The following is a 26144-nucleotide window of genomic DNA, read 5'->3' as shown; positions in this document are numbered from 1 at the left end:
ATTTCCTCCAGCTGCAAAAGAGTTAATTTTTATAGCATTGTTTGGCTTTTTTTATATATTTTTTTATTTTTTAAACACATCTGTATAAAAGTTTGTCTATTCTGCGCCTGCCCGCCGGTCTCACTCCTACCCCCTTATTGTATCAATCATACTTTTGAAGGCAGTTTTAGATTTTGTTGCTAGGCAACCATGATGAGAAGACGGTCTACATTACGATGGGGCTATAAAGGGGCCGCAAGAGCACCACAGGCGCAACGCCCCAAAAGTTACATACCTGGCAAGAAACGCAGGGCGCTCTCCCGGAGAGTGGTTTTGTGAATGGGTGGGGCTATTTGCACATAGGGGAGGAGCTAGTCCCAGATGCACATTAGCAGACAGGAAGTGGGAGTGACCAAAACTTCTCCTCAGCTCAGGGAAAGAATTGTCTCGGAGACCTGGGGAACCAGAGCTTCGTCGGAGAGTTCCTGAGCGTTCCGAGGTACATTAACGTATAAAAGTAACTAAACCTGCGCCGTTACGGATTAGTTATGGTTTTCCGGACACAATAATGACACTTTGGACGTGTCTTTTTAAGTGCAAAAAAAGCCAAAGATCATATGGACCACATTTTTATGGAGGACATTCGATGCGCTCCTCAGGTATGCGGGACGTATACATGGGGCGTATGGATTAAAACTGACGCAACACCAAAGAAAAAGGTGTATTTTTACAGTTTATTGGTCCTTTTTGACTTTTGTATAATTATTTATTCTTATTATTATTCTTATTATGATTATTATTTTGCTGCTGATATTGTATTCTTATATATAAAATATTATGTATATCAGCGCATATTATATTGTATTTATTTCTTGTATACACCTCCATTGTGCTTGTTGATCTTGATTTATTTATTATATATGCATTGAATAAAATGTATTTTTATACAAATATATTGTGGCATTGAGTCATTTTCTTTTTGTATGTTTCATTCATTTGCCCGAATCCATTCTCTCTTTTTCCCATCTATAATTGTGGAAAGGTATGTATCACCCTGTAGAGACTTTCAAGGCTGCTGAAACAGCAAAATTTGCACAAAACCACGGCCCGCATGATTTGTAATAAGTGAGAAATGTTTGAATTATACCATATATGGACGTTCCTGCAGAGAGACACAAACACCCTGCAATTTTTAAGGACCCCTAGATTTCTACGTATAGGAAAAACATTTCCAATATTTTACAAAATGTTACATTTTATTTTTTTGAGCCTTTTTTATTATACACCATAATTCCTGAAATCAATGTTTCTTTTAAATTCTGTTTGTCATTTTATACATTTGGAACATACAACGCTTCAGAGTATTCCAGCTTTCAAACCTTCCGACCTCTCCCCGTTCCCATCAATACCTATTACTCACTGGCCTGGATAGACAGTCACCAGTCCACCTTTTTGCTCATAATTTTATTTCACTGTAAATATAATTTCCCGAGAAAGTTATGTTCACAGTCAATAATATCACCAAACCTTTCTGAAAATTCAATTATTCCGTCATTTCCTACTGCATTGACTGACTATGAAACATAGTTGTACATTGCATATTATGAGTAAGTTTAGCAGGAAAAAAATTATATAACAATGTAATATTAATACATTTTGTGTTTTTTTTTTAAGTATATCCATACTTGATGTCATGCACATTATTTTTTTATTTATTTTTTTAATATTTTAATAAATTTAATAATGATTATTTATATTTTTGTAAGTCTGTTTGGCTAATTCTAGTCTAGGTTAAGAAGGTTTTATTTTATTTCTAGAAGATTCAAAAGGGGACAGAAGGTTGATTTTAAAATCTTTCTGGATGAACATTTCGTGAAATAGCATTCTGGCTCTAAGAATACCAACCAGGCCTCCAAAGAAGGCTCTAGTGATGCGATGTTCTTCTTTGGATATGTGACATTTCCGTGCCATCTGTATGTCTCTGAAAGAAATACGTGAAACATTATGGCTATATTTTACAGATTGAGTAGTACCTCATTTTGTTGTTAGAACTTGCAATAATGGCCATAGATGAAAGCGCATGAAAAATATTGAGTAGATTTTATTTGCTGAGATCATGCGTCGCCTCCAATGAATGGGCGTAAAGATCACAGTTAGACCACATCTGACCATAATCTAGCATTTTTACAATATTCCATAAAACATGCAAACACTTGGATGCATGGAGAATCGAACGGCTCAGACAAATATGCATGAGTCCGGTATAACCGGTGCGAGGCCAAGCGCGGTTTTTAGACCAAAGATTAGGGCTAAAATTTGGCCACTGATATGTATGCAAGGGAAGTGGAACTTTAACTTGACTTTGGTAAGTCACAGCTGTCTTTAACGGCGGGCAAAATGGACAGCTGCCTTGGACTCAGGCGTGCCTTAGGGATGTATTCAGCTTTTCCTTGGACCCCCTTATCAGTTGCCGGTGTCCAGAGGTAGAGGTCTATGTATCCGGAGGGGGCAGTGTTACTATTTTCTGATCAATTGTCTGTCCTGAAGTTTTGTTCCTCTCTCCTTTACAACAGAGTGTTACTTACAACGTGAATTGTTGAGGAAAAGTAACAATGTAACACTGATTGCCATCTTCTCTCTCTCTCACACTGTGACATAATCAAGCCGCTGTTCCTTCTCTGTCGAACTACCGTTGCTTGGTATTCCTAGTTCCTGCATTTGGATATTGCTGACCTCGTTGCTTGTCTTCTACTTGGACCATGGGCTTGGATTTTTATTGTGTGTTAAGATTTTGATTTGGCTTTCTGTGTGTTTATTTATACTGTGAATATATTCCATTAATCTCCTGCTATTGCAATCCCTGGCTTGGATTTTTAGTAACAGTTCGAATGAGGTTCTTTAAGATTAGTTGGGATGAACATTCATGTTCAGAAAACCTTTTGGAGGTTTTTTTCGTCCCTACTTTAGATCTTATCTTACGGTTCCTTAAAAAAAAAAAGAAGAGAGTAAATTGAAAACAAAAAATTGAAACAAAACCTCTAATCAGGGTCAACTCCTTTTTATTATTATTATTATTACTTTTTTATTGTTTTATATAACGCCAACAAATTCCGTAGCGCTGTACAATGGGTAGACAAGACATAAGTAGTACGTAACATAACAATTTGATACAACAGAAACAACAGGTTAAGCGGCCCCTTGCTCAAAGGAGCTTACAACCTAAGCTTTTTCAGTGAATACACCTCTTCTTACAACCAAGAATTTTTGTGGTTGTAAGAAAGACATACAAAATATATTATGTATAGAAAAAAAAAATATTACTAATGGGAATGAATAATTTAATATTTTTATCTACTGCAGATGCTGCTTAAACTGGCGACAGGATGGACCATCAGCATGAAGAAACGTCAATAAATCGTGCAGAACCTAAATTTTATTTTTTTGTGTGCGGATGGCAAGAGATGGACTTACAGTACGTAGAGTGCGTAAGATAAAAGATCTTAAAATATCTTATATAACGCACTCCTTCCGTCTGACCTTTAACTTCTTTTGAGCACATGGGTTATTTGGTTGCGTGTTGAATTTTTGGCATTCTTGCGTGTTGCCCCCAGTGGGCAAAGGTTAGTGGTGAGATATAAACGGTGCATGTTGTGTAAGAAGACACCCAGATGCAAACCATTCTGTTTAAGCAACCAATAGAACCTGCATGAAGAACAGACATCGTCTTTGAGGTTGGGTGGTGACACATGCTCTGGAAAGAAGATCAGTAACATGGAAAATCTTGACTTAACACCCGGCCCTAGTTTGACCCATTGTACTGTTAGGGAATCCCCGGATCCTCCTGTGACACCCAGGATAACTATCCTACATGTACAAAAGTCAGCTGTTCGAAAATATATGAGGGAGATCTTGTCGAATGGACCTAATTTATTTCGGGGTAGCTAAAATAATAGCCCAGGGAAGAGCTGTAGATATAGGCGTTTGTCCCTCATAGAAGACTCAAATAAATTGCCCCGTTTGGGTTTATAGGAATGGATAAGGCAAAGGTTGAGTAGCAGGTTGTAGTTAATTGTATATATTCTGACGAATGACTAATGGCGACCTCAGGGATCAGTATTGGAACCCTTACTTTTTAATATTTTTATCAGCGATATTATGAAAGGTCTTAATGGTATGTCTTTTTGCAGATGATACAAAGTTATCCAATAGGGTAGAACGTCCTGATGGAATACCCACAAAATGGTTTAAGCTAATTAGAATGAGAGCATAGCAGGTGCAGTTTAATGTTGATAAATGTAAAATAATGCACTTGGGACACATATGAAAGGAAAGATATAAGATTAGGTGTACTGTGGAATCAGCGATAACAGAACGTAGGAACTATGGTGCCGGAAGAGGAAGATGGTTTTGTAGAATCCCTCCATGCATTTGTATACTATGAAATTTTAAAGAGGCCTCTCAGATATGGTTCAGATTGCTGCAGTGTCCCTTTAAACCTTACATTTCATCTCCAATTTGGAGATGACATTGATGGATATCTTTTATAACCTGAAAATAGGTTGAATGGCCATATCTAACAATGGAATGATCCTGCTCATTGGACCATACCACTAATTGCCTTGCACCAAAATCACTCTTTAAGACTTTAAGACTATAAACTCTGCTGTGAGCACCTAACATTGTCAGAGAGAATGTTACTGAATATTCTATTCCATCCCCTGTTCCCCGAGGGCAACTTAAAACCTGCCAAATCTAATCTAATTAGTGTTCTGCTCACATAAGTCACCACATTGCCTTTCGTAGGCTTTCCTGCCAAGTTTTGCTTCTTTGTTGTACGCTTGTTAGCATTCCTTCAAATCAGTTCATTAACGAGGGCTAAAATGTTTCTTTATTCATCTGAAATCTTCACTTCCTATTTTATAAATCTATCAACGGCTTGAATATCAAGAATCAGAGCTAAAACTCTTGAGATGAAACCGTGTTCCATTTCTCAGCAGCCTCACTGTGGTTTCTATGGTAACCACGGCTGCAAATCAATTGCTATAGCCCAGCTTGGATATTTCTCCGTCACATTGGTGGCGCTTAAACAACGGAGATCTTGTTAAATAAAAAATATTTCCCCTAGTCTACTGTTGCCATGGAAACTGAAACCTCTATGTCAAAAAGTAACATGATTTTTTTTTTTTTGCAAATTTCTTTCATTTCGTTATTTTTTTTTTTTTACTAGATATGAGATAATTTTGCATTAATTGGAATTCACAGCTTTTGTACGGTAGATTTCAGGGGCTATTAAAATCAAAGTAAGAATGACTTTTTCTAACCTTTTTTTCTATTCCGTCAAAAATGAAAGTGGTGGTTTATTAGAACTGTAAACTGCTAGATCAGCAAAAACTCTCCTAACATAAAATTCTTTATGTGTCCCTATAGAATAACCCCCCCCCCCTTATTACTTATAGACTCACCATTCATGGGCTAACACATACCTAACCTTTGAACCCCCTTGGGACTTATATGTATTTATATCCTACTATTGTCAGAAAAATCCACATTTGACCTAAAACTGGCGTAGGATAAACACATAATCCTTACCCCTGACACCGAATCCAGTTATCATGCAGGTGTTGTCAGCATGGAAAGGGTTACACACATAACATAGATATAAAAAGCAACGTAATTAGTATTCACGTTGGGAGTAAGCCAGCGCGTTCAGCAAATCCAAACAGGAATTCCTGGAAATATAAAACTTCTGTAGCTTATTACATCTTTTAGAGTTGATTTAAATAGCTCCTGCCTGGGTTTAATTATATAAAAAAAAAAACTCGCGTAGAGATGTTTTCCATAATCAAAATGTTTTTTTTTATAATTATCTTTGATAGTTGAGATCAACAGAGATCGGAATTCCACGGTCCAGATATGACATTTTTAAAGCCATTACATATGTAAAATATCATATCAATATCACATCAAGTATTTGTGGAATATATATATATATATATATATATTTATACCCACAAAATAAACTCATGTACTGGCCCTAGAAAATCATAAAATAATATAATAATAGTATAATTATAGTAGTATAGTAGTAATATAATAATAGTATAATTATGATATATATAATTATACTATTATTATAATATAATATATAATTTTATATACTTTAAATATATATTTTATATATTTTATTTTATATAATTATAATATAATAATTATATAAAAAGACACCTTATATTTTTTATCTGCATTATTATTCCTTCTCGTTAAGTTATCGCTCTCATACGGTTAAATTGCTGATTGGTGTTGATTGGCTCAGGTAGCCTTTGTAAGTGTAGGTGAACAGAAGGGAGTGCGAACTTCAGGACAAGAAATTGTTTAGCTCATAATTAACTTGTAACATTTTAAACTCATTTTTTTTCCAAATCCTCTATACTGAAAGACAAACAAAATATTTTAAATATATTTAGGTATGCACACAGCAAGCATCAAATTATGATTATTATTGTTATTAGTTTTATTATTATATTATTATAATAATAATAATATAATAATATTATTATTATTATTATTTTATTATAATTATATTATTATTATTTTATTTATAGAGCACCAACAATTTCTGCAGCGCTTCTTACAGTCCATACATTCAAAGGGTCTGACAAAACTAGAACTAACAGACTTAGGCAAACCGATATACCGTATTTGCTCGATTATAAGACGACCCTGATTATAAGACGACCCCCCAAAATCTGAATATTAATTTAGGAAAAAAAGAAAAAGCCTGAATATAAGACGACCCCAAAGGAAAAAAGTTTTACCAGTAAATGTTAATTCATGTAAACTATTTTTTTTAATAAAAGCTATGATTGAGAAAAAGATTTTTTTGTTTTTATTTCTTGTATTTTCCAACCTGTCCCCCAGTTACGCACATCTGCCCCCAGGCTTGCCACTCCAATATGGCACTGTGGCCCATGATATGCCTTTTAACCCTCTATATGCCACTGTGACCCATGGTATGCCTTTTGACCCCCTATGTGCCACTCTGCCTCCAGAAATGCCTTATACCCCTATATCCCATTCTGGCATTTAGGGGGTTAAAATGCATATTATGGGGCAGAGTGGCATATAGGGAGGTATAAGGCATTTCAGGAGGCAGAGTGGCATTAAGGGAGTTAAAAGGCATTGTATAGAGCACTCTGCCTCCAGAAATGCCTTATACCCCTATATACCACTCTGCCATTTAGGGTGTTAAAAGGCATATTATGGGGCAGAGTGGCATATAGGGAGGTATAAGGCATTTCAGGAGGCAGAGTGCTCTATTAAATGCCCCCTTTATGCTCTATGCCCCCATTTAACACACACACACACCCTATACCCCCATTTAACTAACACACACACACACACACACTCTCTCTCTCTCTCTCTCACCCCCCCTCTCTCACCCCCCTTCCCCCGCTCTCCCCCCTCTCTCCCCCCTCTCTTACCGGTGCTTCCAGCCGGGGCAGCGGGTTGACGTCGCCTTCTGCTGCAGCCGGAAGGAGGTGTGGCTAGCAGCGGGGGTTTGTATGCGTCCGTCGCGTATACTTTCCCCGGCTGTCAGAGATCAGAATTCCCCGCACCGGTGCGGGGAACTCTGATCTCTGACAGTCGGGGAAGGTCTATGCGACGGACGCAGACAACCCCCGCTGCTAGCCACACCTCCTTCCGGCTGCAGCGGACGTTGTCTACGCGGATCGCGTAGACGTCAACCCGCTGCCCCGGCAACACAGCAGGAAGCACCGGTAAGTGTGTGTATGATGGGGGGGGGTCGGGTGAGACAGGAGGATCCAGGTCCCCTGCAGCGGTGCGGGGGATCTGGATCTTAGTCTCCTAATCAGACCTCTATTTGAGGTCTGATTAGAAGACGACCCCGATTAGAAGACGAGGGGTATTTTTCAGAGCATTTGCTCTGAAAAAAACCTCGTCTTATAATCGAGCAAATACGGTATTAGTTATAGCCGGCCTTTATACAACAAAGGTAAGGATCTGCCGCAGAAAGAGTAGTAAAGATATGGAATTCACCACCTATAATAGCTGACCCAGATAACTCTTCTCAAATGATCTGTATTACAGTCCTATGGGCAAAAGGAGAGTCAGAAAAGAAACAAAGCTTTCGGTTATTTGGCTTCTCTCATTCTAATATAATCTGTTACTAATGTTAGTAACATGAATAATATTTTATTAACTTGAAATAACACAACTGCCACTATTTTAGCCGTGTGGACTGATTTGATCAAGGGATTATTCCTGGTTTATTTTTATACATAAAATTAAATAGTTATTAATGTCCAGTTTAAGTTCCGACACCTGTTCTAAATCCCTACACTTGTAATGCGTTGTAGAAATATGAGTCATGAAACACTCTCAGCATTTTCATCGAATAAATGTCGTGTATCTCTGAATATTTTCAGATGTTTGAACACAGTTCAGTACACTATGTTCCGGCAAAGCCTATTAGATCATTTCTTACAATTTTATTTAACGCCAGATAAAGCTCATCTGTTCTCCTGGAAACGATTATCTCGGGTATCCAGAAAGCGACCTTCCGTAATTAGTAAATCCGAGTTTAAAGTGTAGACCGGGAGATTGCTATCGGAGTTCTCAGATCATCCTGAGCCAGCTGGGGGCTAAAAAAACCTTTCTACCCCATTAAAACAGCACCAGCTGCCAAATGCCCCCTTCCAGAGGCTGACCTCATGCGCTGCTTTAAAACTTTCTACACAGACTAGAAACAAATGGTCACATAAACTTCTGGGGAACCTCTTTGGTCTCTTCTTCAATTATTTCTCTCTAAAGACAACAATACCCATGGTTTTTATGTATTTGTGGGTGAGAGCAGCTGATTGTAAAGCAATGTGCCCAGTTTTATAATAAATTCAGCACTCGAGTTAACTTTGGGGGGAATATTAAAAATCCCCCCTGAAAGAATACTGATTTTTCTTTTAAATGGTAGTAATCTCAGGATGATGTAAAACAAATCGCGATGCAAATAAGTAATACAAATACTGGGGAGCCATAGATAACAGCCGCCATGATGCCACCCATATCAATACTTGGAATTTTCGAAATGATCGGACCCTCAGACTCTTCACCTGGCATTTGCAGGCAAAACCCAGAGAGTTACCAGATAGGGGCAACATATATATACACACACCGATCAGCCATATTATTATAACCACCTGCCTAATATTGTGTAGGCCCCCCTGACCCGTCAAGGAATGGACTCCACTAGACCTCTGAAGGTGTGCTGAAGTTATGCTCATGTGCCCATTAAAGTCACTTTTGGCAATGGACAGGGGTCAGCGTGGGCACCTGGACTGGTCTGCGGGTACGCAGCACCATACGCAACAAACTGTGATGCTCTGTGTGTTCTGACAAATTTCTATCAGAACCGGCATTAACGTTTTCAGCTCTTTGAGGATTAAATATTCACTCGCTGCCTAATATATATATATATATATATATATATATATATGAGCCATGATAGCAAGATTATCAATGTATTATTATTTATTAGTATATATTTATATATATATATATTTGTATATATATATATATACTGTATATATATATATATATATATATATATATATATATATATATATATATACTAATACATACTAATATACTAATAAATAATAAAACAACCATACCATATATATAATGTTATGGCTGATCGGTGCATAAATATATATATATGTATATTCTAATTGTCAACTGGTTGTTGTAAAGACATTTATTTTAATTACTTATAATAATTTATTATTATGTGTATGGACTGACAAAATTAGCTAAAACTCCAATGCTTTTATGAGGTGTTGCATTAAAAAATAAATATGTATAAGTTATCAAAGAATTTTGCTAAATATGATTTACAAAAAGCAGAAGCTGCAATGTTTAATAGGGGTGGAAAAGCTTGTTCTGTGACTCATGATGAAGAGAGTTGTAGCCGGAAGACTGTGACATGTTAAATCTAAACACCGACAACCTAAACCATGCCCTGAGATATCCCCCCGCAAGGTTTATTGATAGCTCTCCAGAGCGCCAGGCGGAACTAAATGTTCTAGGCTGTGTTTCCAGGCGGACTTTTTTCCGCGCGTACTCGGTGTGTTTTGAAGGGGAAGGAATACCGGAAGCTGGGCAGACACAATGGCTAAAAATGTGAGTAAATCAATTTGTGAGCATGTTATCGAGTGCCTTCGTGGGGACCGGTCACGGTTTGCGTGGGGAGTCGGTCACGGCGTGCGTGGGTGTGGCACTGAACTCAAGTGTGCATAATGTTTACGTGCCTGGTTATATTGTGGACCGTATCTTACATAATCTTTGGGCAGCATTAAAAAGGGCTTCTGTTAGCTAAGCATAATGGGAGTTGTAGTTCAGAAACAACCGGAAAGCATGCTGCTGTACCATCATTAACCCTTTTAGGCGCCAGACAGAGAGAGACTGTCAGTCCTGTAACACACAGTCAATATAAATAAAGAGGGATATACACGGATATATCTCGCTCATCTGTTATATGTGATGGGTCCGATCGCCAACAAGCTTGGAAGGCGTGAGAAAGTTTTGCTTAATGTGTAAGCTGTCAGAATTGAGTTCCTTGCATCTCTTGCTGTAAATTCTGTGATTTATGATGAGTATTTTGTATTGAATGGCGGCGGTGATCCTCGTCTGCTTTTCATTTATATCTCAAGCAGCTCCTAGCTTCTGCAGGACAGCGATTCGCCAGCAAATAGAAAAATATCATTAATGTTAATGGATTAGTGAATTTTATTTTTAAAAAAATCCAGATGTTTACATTCTTGCGGGCTGGATCGGCTATGTTTCATGTACAACCAATTAAAAAATGAATTGTAACATTTTTATTGCCATATTTTGGTTTATTTACTAAACACTGAACTTCAGGGGGGGGGGTCATCATTCTATTGGTTGTTCTGGTGATGCCAAAACAGGGTGACCAGATATCCTTATTATCAGAACACCTAACTGAAACTTCTGTCCCTATTTCGTCCCAGGATTGCTTCCTGACCCTCTATGTCTAGAGGTAGATTTATTTCAAAAGCAACTTTTTTCTAAATGCCGTTAAAGGTATACTGAATATAATGAAAAGTTGTATTTGTGTCTATGGACAAATTTAAGGTATTCTTTCTACTTATCCTGTTATTTATAGGAATTATGTAAAGCCTTCAAATATCCCCAAATCATAGTTTAAGATTTCCAATCGGCTTACACCAAAATTGCTTTTTATAAATAACCTTTTTGTTTCAAGAAGGTACATTCAGCTTCCGCATTCAAGTTACAAAAAACACCTTCAGGTCTACAGCACATAAACTCTCATTGGTGATCTTCCTATACATCACACTGGGCCAGCTTAGCCCTTTCTACATGGGGTTCTTACTGGGGTTGGCCCTTCATAATGTATAGCAATATCATGGAGTTAAAATAGTTGCAAAGTAGACCCCAACAGCTTAGTTCCAGTATCAATAACTCACAACATATCTTTTGATGCCATAAAATGTTGTAAAAGCACAGTATAATGGCTTGCCAATAATAATAAAAAATTGCCTTTTTTAGTAAATAAGATTTTTTTTAAACTTAATTCGTAACTTGGTATGTACAGAATTATTGATCTTATTTTATTCTGGTGCTTATCGGATACTAAAGAGTCTAATATTGTCTGATTCATGTGGCTGTCTCTAGGCTCTTGGCTTTGGGGGATATGACTCGGATTTCAGTGACGAAGAGGGAGACAAAGACAACCAGGAAGAGAAAACCAGGTATCTGCTTTTACATTTACTTTGCGGAAATAAACACTAAAAAGTTTGTGGTGAAGAGATGAAATTCCATTATTTCTTGAATTAATTCAAAATAGGTAATGTTTTACGGCATGTTGTTTTTATTTAGTTCTTAAGATGTTTCTCATCTTATTGTGTTCACATCTGTTTATAGGTTTGCAGAGTTATGTATTTAGCAGCTTATGTTTGATGAGGTTTGGATGTAGATATAAAACACAGCCATACCGCGTCCCTTCTCTTCTTTAACAGGCACACTTTGAAACGTTGAAATGAATGTTAAACTTTAGATCCTAGTGGTGCTTAAAGAGACAGTTTAACGTCCCTGACAGCCCCAGTGGAGAAGAATGCTTATCATGAGCATCTCAATATGAATTAGGGTGCAAAATATAGCACAGGTAGAAGCTGCAGCTACAGAGCTGTGGCTGCCTTCTTCCTATGTGGTCTAAAGATTCTTTGCAGAGCTTTCTGCACATGCTCACTCTCTCTAACTATCCTAAAATGAGGAAAATTATAAGTTTCAAGTCCGATCTTATGGTATTTGGGGCCCTAGTCTTTCATTTGCTCACTTTCAGTGTCTGCAGAGCGCATAGAAGCAGTCTGTTATCAGGAATCAGGTAACCCTTTATAGCGAAGCAAATGTATCAGTAATGTTCTGTGATGAAATACAAGTAATCTAGATGAAATAAACATAGCTATCAGTTTAAAAGCATGCTGACAACTTGGTCTGAGTCGTCGAGCGACATATGGTATCACAACACGCAAATGTCATTGGGGAGCCTGCCCGCTGTGCGTTTATTATAGAATGATCTGTGAAGACGGCGCAGGGATGCTGCAGATCTACATTTTTCACTCAGCAAGACTCCATCTGGTAAATGAGCTGCCGCAGCACGATGGGGCTTTGTCCGCGCGGAAAGTAATAGGTGTTGGTCGAGAATGAGATTAATCGATCGCAGCATGAAGGTGGAGGGAAGTCCTCACTGAGCCACATCTGAAAGCGATGAGGTGTACCGACGTCTACCTCCTGTTATTTCACCCTAATCCTCATGTCTCTAATCTCTGTATACCTACAGCAAGTAAAACGTGCCTAATCTGAATTCATAAGATTTTTCCCAAGAAAAAAATTTGGGATAAAAAAAAATCTAATTGTGTATTAGATTGTATTATTGGCCTTATTAATATGTTTACTAGCCAGTCCCGATATAAACCTATAGCCTCTTTGGTTCTTTCTCAGCATCTACATTATTATTATTATCATTATTAATAATAATATTATCATTATTATTGTTGCTGTTATATCATTTGACAGTTTTCTATTACTTTACAGATAATGTTGGCTCTGCCTTTTAAACGAAGCGTCTGTAAACACACTGTAAACACAGACACTTTAGCTAAAAGCTGCGACAATTCCCAGAAGATGTGATTTGGAGTAAACTATCCCACATTGGAGGGAGTATGTAGGAGATGGTGATTTGGCCGGCTTCCTGCTAATTTGGAATTATAATACGTTTACTGAAGATATACTAGACCGTTAAGGAGCTGCAGAGACTACAGTAATCATAGCACTCAAAGGGCTTTATTGGCTAAATAGAGTTGTGGTTTCAGCTCCTTAATACATTATGGAGGTCCATGGCCAGTGAGCTTCTGCTGCAGGAAAAGTGAAGCGAGGATGCTGAAACCACAACTCTTTATTTAGTGAATAAACCCCAAAGGGTTGAATTGCTTGATTTGGCCAACAGGTAGCTTCTCACCTGTTGTGGAACTACATTTCCCATGGTGCTTAGGTAATGTTTCAGTGTCTTAAAAGGCTAGTTTCCCAACAAATTGATTCCAACTGTGCTTTATATACTATGTTAAAATTAAACTCGACTATACTATCCCGATGTATAGGTAGAATAAGCCTATGTAGTCGATTTAGGGCACAGTGTGATTAGAATCAGAATACAGTAATGTGCCTTGAAGAAATTGCCCTTAATCCGTGCTTCAGCGTAGCCAAATGCTAATTAAATATCAATTGTTTGTGGATTGAGCCACAAGCCTGTTTTGTCAGACGCAAGTCTCAGAGGGTCAGGTCTCTGTAGACCGTGTAATGAGCTCTGTGGCTTGTAATGGAGCTCTGAGACGCTGAAGCTCATTTCGTTTCTGCCAACAGCTTTTTTCTTCCAGTTTGTAGTTCCTTTTGAAGCGTTATTCAGAACAAATGGCCAAATGCCAGCCGACTCCGTGTCCTTTACTACCAGCGTTTCACACTTTGCGAGCAGGCGTAAGGGCCGTATTTACATGACAGGATTTCCAGTTCTGAATGTATAGCCTATATCAGGGGTGTCCAACCTGCGGCCCTCCAGCTGCTGCAGGACTACATCTCCCATAATGCTCTTTCGGCTAAGGGGCAGGGTGAGGAGTATGGGAGATGTAGTTCTGCAGCAGCTGACGGGCCGCAGGTTGTACACCCCTGGCCTATATGTTGTATGGCTTGTTGGTTATATGGTGTATATTACGTGTCTGTGGTTTATCCACCTTTATAGGGTAAAGGAATGGTGAGTGAACCTGGTTAACTCATCAAACATACTGTACATATCAATAGTATGGGCTTCTTTGAGGCCATGTTTATTAAACGGCACCTATTTCTTGGACCTTGGCACCTGGGCCTGTGACGGATTCAAGTGGAAGGCCGCTGAAGATTGCCGCAAGCTTAGCTTCGTGCTCAGGCACACAGTATCACTGCTAGTGTCCTCGCTGGTCGTCATGTTCTCTTCAGGAACAATGCCCTCTACCTGGATTTCCTCCATAAAATATATACTAAGTAGATCATGCCCTTTTCTTTGTGGTGTTGACCAAAGCCGATTGTAGTAAGGCTTGTCAGTATCCACGTGTGGCGGCATCTTGAAGAGGGGTGAGCTTTGGGCCATCCATGATGGACCTGCTCCATCCAATTGCATCGTTTCCCAACAATGTCATAAACCACCTTGTGTCATCTCTTATAGACGTAGAAAGGATGAAGCATTGCTCAAAAAACCCTTTCAGAAAGACAAATATGGAAAGGTGGCTCACAGACAAGTCGCGGCTGATGAATGGGACAGGTAAAGTACTCTGCTTATTATTACTCTGATTCTTTCCGCAAATGTTTTACAATTCAACGAGTAACTTTATGTTTTCTCTTCTACAGGCAAGAGGCACAGAACCGGAGAGTGCATTTAATTTCCATGGACGCTGTATCCTTTGGCTGGTGGTAAAGCTTCTAATTAACGGTTATCCAGCCGTCAGATAAATTAATACAATTATCACTTTGTGCCGCGCTTATTAAATCTTCAGGGCACCAGCTGCGTGCGACGTTTTCTTGCCCTTTAAATGCCCCTCTCTTTTTAATGAAGACTAATTTGAAATAGTTCTTAGGGCGTTTTTAGGTATTTCCACCAACTTTTCAATGTTTTTTTCTCTGCGTTTTTCCGCACAGGACTAGCAGGGCGTTTTTGGGATGAAGAAGGACATAGTATTACGTCCCTGGGAGTTAACGGGCAGCTCTGCGGGGACATAATGTTATATCCTCTGTTTTCAAGGGGTTAATCAGAATCGTACTTCTTTCAGATAACATCAGCATCTAATCAGAAACACTTATGCACTATGTCCAAACAAAGCGTTCAAACCATTCTTTTCTGGCTTTTTCTTTTATATTTATTTAACTTTAAAAAAAAAATCACTTGCTTTTATTTGTCTTTACGGCTGCACAGAAAATGTGTTATTCATTTCGTACATAAAGATGATCTCATAACCCTTTTTCTAAACAATTCTATCCAGCCCTCCCTAGTCTGTAAACAGTGGGGATTACATCATAAGCTGCGGGACTTACATAACCGGCGTTCGCTTTCTTTGACAATTTAATATTTTTGAGCGAAGCTTTAGCACACAGGGCTTCAAACCCGTGAACGGTAACTCTCATGGTTCTCAGCCACCATAGACGACACAACACCGCCCTACTCCTTCAAACCTAAAAACACAGGCGATAACAGGACATAAGAAGTGATCGGTCCTTGATCTTAGTCTTGGATTCAGGATAGTGTTATGCTTGCATGTTTAAATTCCCTTACTGTATTCGCTTCCACCACCTCTAATGAGAGGCTGCTCCATTTATCTACCACCCTTTCATATGAATTCGCACTTGGACCCTATCCGTGAGTGTGCGTTTATATCTTGATCACAGCCGCAGAACCATTAAACAAGCAGGTGTATAGGAGCAATACCTCAATCGGCATCATTGGCGATTGATCGGTGCTGCATGGTCCGCTGTGCCGTCGTATGCCAGAGATGCTACTGTCTACTTTCTCCATATCCCTAGCGTTCCCCTAAGTATCTGATTCATACTATGATATTTGTTTTTAACCCTTACACAACAGTTACAGTGATTGGCAGTCAAATTCATCAAGTTTCCTTAACTGTTATCTTTCAGTTTGCCAGACATCAGAAATTTGTTAACGACTACATTCTGTTTTACGGAGGAAAATTAGAAGACTTTAAACGGTCGCGGTAAGTCAAGGTTCTGCTCTTTTTTTTTTTTTTTTTTTAATGATCAGCGCCGGCGCACAGCGGTCACATAGGCGCTTCTGAAATGATTCCATGTGTAAGAGAAGTTGTTGAGTGGATATGTTTCCCGTTATCCCTTTTGCAACTTAACGTATATATATATTTTTATTTTGTTCATGAAACAGACAAAATGATAAAACAGACTTTGATGTCATCAGAGAAAACCACAGATTCCTTTGGCAGGAAGAAGATGAAGAAGACTTGACTTGGTAAATATAGATTCTTCACAGTGATTACGTAGCCAGTACAATGCGGGGTAATTAACGAAGCAGCAATCCCAACGGTCAGCGTTTGCAGAAGCACTCGAGATAAGCCCAGGTAGATCACCCAGTAATACTAGACCCGTGTCCTTAAACGTCCAGTGATATGAGAGGAAGAAACCCCAAAACCACAGAATAGAAAAAAATCTCCCCATCTCGGTTTCAGCCCAGCCGTCTGCTCATCTTTGCAGACTTTTTTAAAAAAAATATTCATTATATTATACATTACAGTTGTAGCTGAGAGTCAATAAAGTCACTTTTAGGGATCTTAAGCATGATCTCTGGGGCAATAAGGCTCATGAACATCGCTAGCAGCAAGTAACAAGTGCCTGAAACAAATATCCCCAAAACAAAATCATCTAAATAAAGGCTACACCTTGCTGACCCTGACTGGCCAGTCCTACTAGTCACTAATACTAATTATAGTGCTAATACCTCCTTGCCAGACTCTCCAATACCTCCCCCAGACAACACTCACACGGGTCCAGGCAATTAAAGCCGCACTCGGCTCAGGGATCGTCTTTTCCGGGCATCTCCTGGCCCTGGGAGCACAAAGGAGCCACTTCTCCCCTCAACGGACTCCCTAATTGTGAGGCTTCTGGGGGTTTAAATGTCCAGCGCCTGTACCTGATGCCGGCTTCGTAACAATCCCAGAGATCATTCGCATTAACAGCCATTGCCTTAATGCTCGTTTTATATTTTTGATCATTGCGCAATAATCAAAGATATTCATTATAATTACGTTCTGATTATAGGGAGAAGAGACTCGCCAAGAAGTATTACGATAAACTATTTAAGGAATACTGCATAGCAGATCTTAGCCGATACAAGGAGAACAAGGTTTGTAAATTTAACCGATTAAAACCATTATTTTCTTTCATTTACTATTTTTTGGTTGTTTTTTACGAGAACTACAGTGAATAGAATGCCTGGTGTTTTCTATACGATTATATATTTATATAATACACAGACCTCTCTGCTTAAAGTTAAATCCTGTATATAAAGGCGTTATGAAAAACTAATGTATCCTTCCATCTACTCAACAATTACAACGCGTTCTTAAAACACGATGGGGAGGGCTGGCAGGGAGGTGCGGAACATTTCAGAGATCTATTAGTTTGAGTAAGTTGTGATTTATCATTAATTATGAATGTAATGATTCATCTAAACATCAGCATGTAGTGAAGTGCTGTACAGCGCAGAGTAGTTTTGAGTGTGGGGGGGTCGTATGTTTTTTACGTTGTTACAAACTTTTCAGTTGGTAGCATAATGGAGCTTTATTGGGAAATTCCTATTAACAGACTACTTTTCAGTTTAGTTTTTTTATTTATTTTCTTTTTTTTGTAACGGTGTTCATCAGATCTAAACATCACTTGTAAGGATATCTTAGAAGCAGTCCTTTTTATCTCGGTGGCACTAAAATTAGATAGGATGATAAATATTTTGGTACTGTTGCATTAAAAGGGGATATTTCATGGGAAAAAAAATAATCTTAAATATAAACCCCAGCGCTGTATACAGTAATAACCCCCCAGCGCTGTATACAGTAATAACCCCCCAGCGCTGTATACAGTAATAACCCCCCAGCGCTGTATACAGTAATATAACCCCCAGCGCTGTATACAGTAATATAGCCCCCCAGTAATGTTGGGTCAGCATTAACAAAAACGTGTTTTTATCTCATTTTGCTCTAATAATCTTCCTTTATCTGCGGACCTTGCTGTCAGTCATGTGATATTTTGAGAGACTTTCCTCCTCAAACACCACACTGAGCTGATGCTTTATGGCAATGCTAATGAAGTCCGTTCCTCCAAAAGCTTTCATCATTCAGAGTGTCTGGCTGGGTGAATAAGACTGAGTCATTCTATTGTTCCCCACAGGCAGTATCATAAGGAGTCGGGGTGTTTAGTAGATCGGGGATCAGATAACAGAGCGAGAATCATACAAATGGCTGATATGCAGCTGCCTGAAAACATATTATGGGCATAATCTACCTTTTCTTAGATTTTTTGTGTAGGTTCTTATGTTATTTTCTCGTGTTTTCTCGTAACAGTTTGGATTTCGATGGCGGATAGAGAAAGAAGTGATCGCAGGAAAAGGTAGGTTTTTTTAATGGTTGTACTAAAATTTACTGCGAAAACACAATTACCAAGGCTGTTATTAATAAAAAGAATGATGTGGCTTCCCAGGGAGGAGGACGGCATACAGCGATTTCAATATAGACCCAGGCGATTTTTGCAATCTAAACCTCTGCAGGCGATTAAACTTTTCATTTTTTTTATCTTATCTTATATTTGGATAGATTCACTTTTACGCAAACCGCGTTGTACCGCTCATTTGGGAGGAAGCTTTTTCAGTTGCTTTTGATCCCGTTTTAATGGCTGCAGCTCCAGTTCTAATCCTAGTTAGTGTTTTCTTTACAGGGTGACAAGGTTTTTATATTACCGTCATAAATACTCGCTCAGGCACGCGTGTGTTTCCTTTTTTTAAGTAAATCAAACACATATTGGTCTTGATCCTCATATCACGTATCCGTTCCATATCCAATAGAATTCACTAGAGGACTTTTTGGGGCTGACCGGTAAATATGTTGTGTTTTTATATAAGCAGAAGAACGGCTTATAAAATATATTACCGTATCTGTATAGACACCACTGTTCAAACGTTTGGGGTTGAATGTCCTTGTTTTAGAAAGAAAAGCAGATTTTGTCCTTTAAAATAACATGAAATGAATCAGAAATCCAGTGCAGACGGGGTTAATGCTGTAAACGACTGATTTTTAATGGAATCTCTTCATAGATCACAAATATCTCTGCAACTCAATACATCTTAAATAAAGTAAATATTTTAAATTGAATAGAAAGTAGTATATATACCGGATAAATAGATGATTGGGCTTTTATAGTGATGTCTGCTGCTCGTTTTACTGTAGATGGACAGCTAGGGGGTGCTGTTGCCACATGTGCCGATGATGGTAACGTCTTGGAGTATCTGTACCCGACAACTGCCTGGGAGGGTTTCCACCAATGTGTTCATTTTGTAGGGCACTGCAGCTTCAGCTCACCGGCAGAGGTGGTAGAGGGTAATACAGCGAGGGGATTTAAACATGCATGGGATAGACGTATGGCTCCTGAATCTGAGACCAACGACTGATTAAGGTTTGAGTCTTTACAGCAGGAGAAACGGGCAGACTAGACGGGGGCCGATCTGCCGACAGGTTCTGTGTTCGCATCACTTTGCAGTATGAAGGGCCAGCCATGTGAGTTTCTCCCTTAAGAAGAGCTTGGTTGGCCCTGCATAATGTATCGCAGATACTGCCCTCCGTTATCATGAACAGCCGTACTTGAAGGGTATTTGAAGGACAGTCTGCCATACGGCCAACAGATAAGCCCTGGATTAGTAAAAGTTTTTTCCCCAGAAAATCGAACTTGCGCAGCCATTCAGGGCTTTCGCGGGATTTTAATGTATATTTTTGTGTGAACCGGCATACGGTGATAAGGTGGTATCTTCGCAGAATAAATGAGAAGGGTTTTTTTGTTTTTTAAATTTATTTAAATTATTAATTGGACTTTATTCTGCGAAATGCGATAATTAAATCCGGAATTTCCAATGTATTAAAGTGGCGTTCCAGCCGTCATTTTCCGTGCCGGAGATGTTTTTGGCATGTGGTATACTTTACTGCCGGTCAGCTCCAGCGCCCGCTCAGGGTACGTTGTTGAGGGTCTTACTAAGACCCCCTTCCTCCCTCACATTGATCTCAGTCGGAGCGCGTCACTGTGACCAGATGGCGGCTTCAAGCTGCCAATCAGTGGCGACGATCTTGGAGGAGGCTGGGAGCTGCAGCTTCTTACTAAGGTCTTTTTCATTGGTAGAGTACACGTTCCCCTTTGGTGACGTGTCTGCGACGGTAGTCTGTCCCTTTAAGCCAATTCATGCCATTTATTTACCAAAATAGTCATGTAAATATAAAGTCTGCTGTTATGGTCAATAGGAAGAAAAAGACGCCTCTACTTCGGCCGTTTGTACTGTTTTTAAAAACATTCCCCGTTCCTGCCGATTCAGAAACAAATATCTTTTTATTGATGGATAATTTAGGAAGATCGCGGTGGTAAAACCATCACTCACGTTTTCCAATGGCCCTTTATCGCTCCCATCACTCCTTTATTCCAATGGCCCTTTATCACTCCCATCACTCCTGTGTTCCAATGGCCCTTTATCACTCCCATCACTCCCGTGTCCCCATGGCCCTTTATCGCTCCCATCACTCCCGTGTTCCAATGGCCCTTTATCACTCCCATCACTCCTGGGTTCCAATGGCCCTTTATCACTCCTATCACTCCTGTGTTCCAATGGCCCTTTATCACTCCCATCACTCCTGTGTTCCAATGGCCCTGTATCACTCCCATCACTCCTGTGTTCCAAGGGCCCTTTATCACTCCCATCACTCGTGTGTTCCAATGGCACATTATTTTCACTGACCCAAGTGTATGTTTAAAAGGCTAATTGCAATTATGTTACAACAAGAAATTTCCTTATTTTCCACCAAAACAGCTGCGAGACCCCAAACCTTGCATATGGGTGGCATTGTCGGGCCCCAGGGCGTTTGTATAGTTTACCTGATGGCCGGTCTGGTCCTGGTAGAGGGGAAACATCTCCATATAATTCCCAGATACATTCAGTATTACCCCGACGTGAGCCTGAGAATCTGCCCCTTCACCCTGAGACTGGGGCAAAAACCCTGAGTGTTCCCAGGTATGATCATGTCTTAAAGGTAAAGTCCTATAGAGGGCTCCAGAATTATTATATCTACTTTATCGGCGGAGGAGGCCATCTTTGGTAGTCATGTCATTCCTTCCACCTTCTCACAACACCGTGTAGATTGCTTTATGGCAGATCTTATAAAGACCTTTATTTAGTAAGGTTTTTCACGTAGATTATTCTCTCGTCTCAGGAGCCGTATGCAGATCCCACGTATGTTTAAACCCCCTCACTGTATTAGCCTCTACCACTTCTGCGGGGATGCTCGTCCATGTATCTTCCACCCACACAGTAAATTTAAAAACCTGTTAATAAATGTAATTGATAGTCTTTCCTGGCTAGAGGTGACTTGATATTAATAAGGAGACTCCATCATGTTTTATGGCTCAGAAGTGGGATCTCATCTGCAGTTGAAGCCAGAGATTTTCATTCCGAGGTAACTTTGGGAATTTTTTTTTATTTTTCTGTATTTATTTGCACCGTTTTTCTTGATCGCGCATGACAGCGACGGCTTTCCAAGGCGACATATGTTGGGGGAGAGAAGCCTGCGGGGAGGACATCGACAAGCTGCGTGTTAGCTGCTTAGGCAGAAGCTCTTCGAGGCTAATCCCCCCCCCCCAGACGCCACAGGGATGTTTTTCATTCCAACGCGGACCCCCGCTCACAAATTCCCTGCGTTCCCACGCTGCCATTCCTCATCGCCGGGGGGGGGGGTGCTATAAAAATATACAGGGACCCCCCCCCAAAACACTTCATTTATAACGTGTCTATTGGATGCCGCTCACCTGCCGTGTTTATAACCGTCTATCGAGAAATAAAAACCGGATCTGCCATAATCTATGTATTTATTTAATAATTTATTCCTCTTATTAATCTACTTTTCCGTCCGATGCCAAATGTTATTGGTCCCTGGAAAGATCTTGTATAGCTGGAGCCAGGGTTACCCCCCATGTGACCAATGTGGAAATGATTACGTGTTCTTTCCTATAAAGATAAAATGTGGCCGCGGGTTCAGAACATGAAATAGACGGATATTTACGCATCTTTATCAGCCTGAAAACGCAGAATCCAGGCCGGAATTATCCGCGATCAGGGAACGGCTTTTGGTTTCTATCGGATCCCTCTCTGGAAGCCGTTCAATGGCGTGCTTCTTATTTCTAATGTCCTGTAGGATATCTTTGACGGATTCATTAGGATGAGATAGAATCTGCCGGCAGATCGGCCCCATTCGGCCCTCGTCTAGTCTGCCTGTTTCTCCTGCTGTAAAGACTCAAACCTTAATCAGTCGTTGGTCTCGTCTTAGATTCAGGAGCCGTATGCCTATCCCATGCATGTTTAATACCCTCATTGTGTTAACCTCTACCACTTCTGCTGGGAGGCTGTTCCACCTATCTACTACCCTCTTAGTAAAGTTTACCATCGTATATACCGTATTGTATACTATCTGCTTTTACAGCTGGTGCGCCCCCATTTTAGAGGGAACATAATTACAGTAGGGTAACTCACACACGTGTAGTACACATGCCAAGTTTAGGGCAACTTTACACACCGCATCATGTTATACTGGTACACGTGTATAAGTGTTTCGGCTATTCTGGACACCCCAGAATCTGAATGTATTTTTTCCGCTAAATTCTGTAGGTCAGTTTTCCTGCGGGAACAAACGCTGCGATGAAAAAGAAGGTTTGAAGAGCTGGGAAGTAAATTTCGGTTACGTTGAACACGAGGAGAAGCGGAACGCCCTCGTCAAATTAAGTAAGTTTAAGTAAACCGCCTTGTGCCGTTATCCGTTTTTTATTTTAGATTTTAATATTGTGATTAAACCCGAAAAGATTTTTTGACGGGATAAGCATTTCCTGGCGGGTTTTCCCCTTTTTAAGTAAAGAACATTCTTCTATGTTATGAACTAGCCGAGTCGCATTATATCAGGCTTTATTGATGGTAATAAAGACTTTTAGGGGGGTTTTATTTACAAAACCCGAGGGAGCTTTCCCTGCAAGAACCGTGAAGTCGCCTGAGGCTGTGCATTTCACCCGGAGAAACAAATTGGAGTCCAAATGAGCGTGTCGTATGGAAAGCGTTACAAAAAAAATCCTTTTAATATAATCTAAATACTAAAATAATATAACAAATACTCGTAACAATGTCTGGATGGAGGAAAATATCTACAAATTCACGATTAAAACAAAAAAAAATTCAAATAAATTCCATCCCGTCATGCGATCATCCAGTAGGTATATTGGCAAAAGGAGGTAAAATGCTGTAAAAACTGAATATATACCCGTATAGATTTAAGAGCTTTTACACCCCCCCCCCTTCTCTCTTTTAAATGCAGGACTTTGTCCAGAATGTTCATACAAGCTGAATTTCCACCACCGGTAAGTTGGGATCTCAAGAGCCCCTAATCATGGGGTGTTACGTTCCAAGGCGTTCCTCTTGTTATTCCAAGGCTGTCCTTTATAAAGTGTGTGCTCTAGAACATCTCGCTGAATGGAGAGTAGAAAAGAGCGCAATGTTCTAGAACATCTCGCTGAATGGAGAGTAGAGAAGAGCCCGATGTTCTAGAACATCTCGCTGTATGGAGAGTAGAGAGGAGCACAATGTACTAGAACATCTCGCTGAATGGAGAGTGGAGAAAAGCCTTTGGGGCCACTCGTTATTTTTCCTAATGTTCTTGTTCTTCAGGGATAGTCTGCGGCTCGTTGGGAGAAATGGAAGCTCTTGCCTGTCCTATGTCTCAATCTAAGCATCCCGGCAGTTAGTGCGCTAAACCCCTAAAACAGAGAATTTACCCCAAAACACGTCGATTTTCCCAAACCTGCCTCACTTAATCCCAATTCTCAAGCAAAATAATCTTTACTGATCCGAATTCACAGGAGGAAAGAAGTTCAGCCAAAGAAAAGGAAGTTACAGGAAGATGACGGAAAACCTTCAAGAAAGAGATCCAAAGGTTCCCAAACCCAAGAGAAGTCAAAGCGCAAAGGTATTGGCTGACAATGGAGCAATGATTTCAGTTTATTTTTTGAATTATAATTACTTTCTGTAAATTATTTTATTATTCCCCTTTTTTTTTTTTGAAATATACAATTTTGGACCTTTCCGTTGGAGTGACCCAAAGCTACTTATCGAGGCTTCATTTGCACATTCAGAGAGTGCACCCCTTTAATTGAATGCCCTGCTCTTCTTCAGCAACTTATCCCGTATATCTAATGCTCCGTTAGCGCAGGAGGCTGATGGTTTGTTGACCTATGCCCTGTATACGTGTAACGTCTCTTCGAACTTTGTCCTGTGATTTGATAGTAACACAATCCCTGTTTTTTGGGCCATTTTCGGGGCATTTTGGTTGTTTTTTTTTGGTTACAGGGTCTTTTGTAACGGCATTTTATTTTTCCATACAGAAACCTCTTCAGATAAACAAGAAGATTCCAGTGAAACAGGTACAAAAAATTACAAGATATCCCTAATGCTTTCCATGCAAATGTGTCAATAAATATTACATTAACATGTATAAATAATAATATTATCCTGGCCCTTTAAACAGCAGCCGCAAAGAAAATTCAGCATGGCCGACGCTGGTGGCATTTCATAAAACCATTGTGTTTCACCTAAACATTATGTAGCTGCGCTGTACGCGGCTCAGAGGCCTGCTTATAAATATAGTCTGTTCTTCTCTCGATTGAGGGGTACATTCTTTGTTTCTAGAATATGGCAGAATTGTATTTCCTTTATATCAGGCCTGGACTGGGCTCACTGGGCACGTGCCCCATGGGCCTCTGGCTGATGGGCTACGTACGGGATGGTATCTTCCTCTCTAGAGTATAAAAACATAACCGCATCTATGGCATTTGGCAGCCGCTGGCCTTAAAGTGCCGGAGTCACCCCCTGATCCGGCTTCGCATTATTAAAAGGGTTAATATTTAATTCCATCCACTTTTTCAAAGCACACACTGGTTGCGCAACACACACCTGGGGCCAAGTTAGTTCCCTTTTTGCTCTGTCTGGGTGTATTTTATACGTATAGTATATAAGTTCCTTGTTGTTGTTTTTTTGTCTCCCCAGATGAAAAAGACGAAGAAGACGCCAAAACAGATGCTGAGTTTTGGAGAGGCCCCCATCAGGAGGCAGAAGAAAAATCCCGGTAACTATCAACATATATATAGTTTTTTTATTTTTTTATATCTCTTCCTAATATCAGCTTTTATACATATATTTAAAATACACGTCTTTTATTGCCCCTCTGATGCCAAGTAAGCTCTTAAAGAGTGTCTATTAACTCTTACACAACACGCTGTGCAAACAAGGAACAAAGAAAGGTCCTAGGTGTGGGGGCGACTTGCATCTCCTAGAAATTCCCACTTCCTCCTGAGTCATGCCGGTATTTTGCTGGCCCGCCGTCGGCGTGCGAAGGAAAAGGCTTTGTCTCGTGTATTAATTATAGATTTTCCCTTCTCTGTCTTGCAGCGAAGAAGAATTCGATGAGTACTTTCAAGATATGTTTCTCTGAGATGAAGCATCGCATTAAATGTGTTTTCTATCCTTGTGTTTTCTCTTTTTTCTGTTAAATTTATTTTTTATAAAAATAATGAATGCAAAATGTAGCCTCTGGTGGCAAATTATTTATTGTTGCTTTAAAGCTATGTTGCTCTGTGATGGTACATGCCAGCTGTCACGGAGTTCTAAACCCTACCGCTAGAGATGAATGCATTGGGAGCACATTTCTCTAATGCATGCGCAGTAAAACCAG

The 26144-nt window shown here is 39.7% G+C and overlaps 1 protein-coding gene across 1 annotated transcript; it reads left to right on the top strand.

The window, feature by feature from the left end:
* The first annotated feature begins 10103 nt into the window (after positions 1–10103).
* On the top strand, positions 10104–25994 carry LOC128469129 (protein FRA10AC1). The gene is made up of 14 exons (XM_053450969.1): positions 10104–10176; positions 11713–11789; positions 14789–14884; positions 14971–15016; positions 16249–16325; positions 16508–16591; positions 17398–17482; positions 18696–18741; positions 23042–23155; positions 23736–23778; positions 24277–24383; positions 24799–24837; positions 25460–25538; positions 25862–25994. Exons 1-14 carry the CDS (start codon positions 10165–10167, stop codon positions 25902–25904), a joined length of 948 nt encoding a protein of 315 aa, XP_053306944.1. The 5' UTR covers positions 10104–10164; the 3' UTR covers positions 25905–25994.
* Positions 25995–26144: the final 150 nt, after the last annotated feature.

Source organism: Spea bombifrons, chromosome 11 (assembly GCF_027358695.1).
Source record: "Spea bombifrons isolate aSpeBom1 chromosome 11, aSpeBom1.2.pri, whole genome shotgun sequence".
Lineage (NCBI taxonomy): Eukaryota > Metazoa > Chordata > Amphibia > Anura > Pelobatidae > Spea > Spea bombifrons.
The sequence above is the reverse complement of the archived record's forward strand: the minus strand, read 5'-3'. Positions and strand labels throughout refer to the sequence as shown.

What these genes read in the sequence shown, in the direction of transcription:
- LOC128469129 (XM_053450969.1), top strand. An exon ending in AACCAGGAAGAGAAAACCAG is followed by an intron (nt 11,790 to 14,788) that starts GTATCTGCTTTT and finishes CATCTCTTATAG; the next exon opens with ACGTAGAAAGGATGAAGCAT. An exon ending in GCCGATACAAGGAGAACAAG is followed by an intron (nt 17,483 to 18,695) that starts GTTTGTAAATTT and finishes TTCTCGTAACAG; the next exon opens with TTTGGATTTCGATGGCGGAT.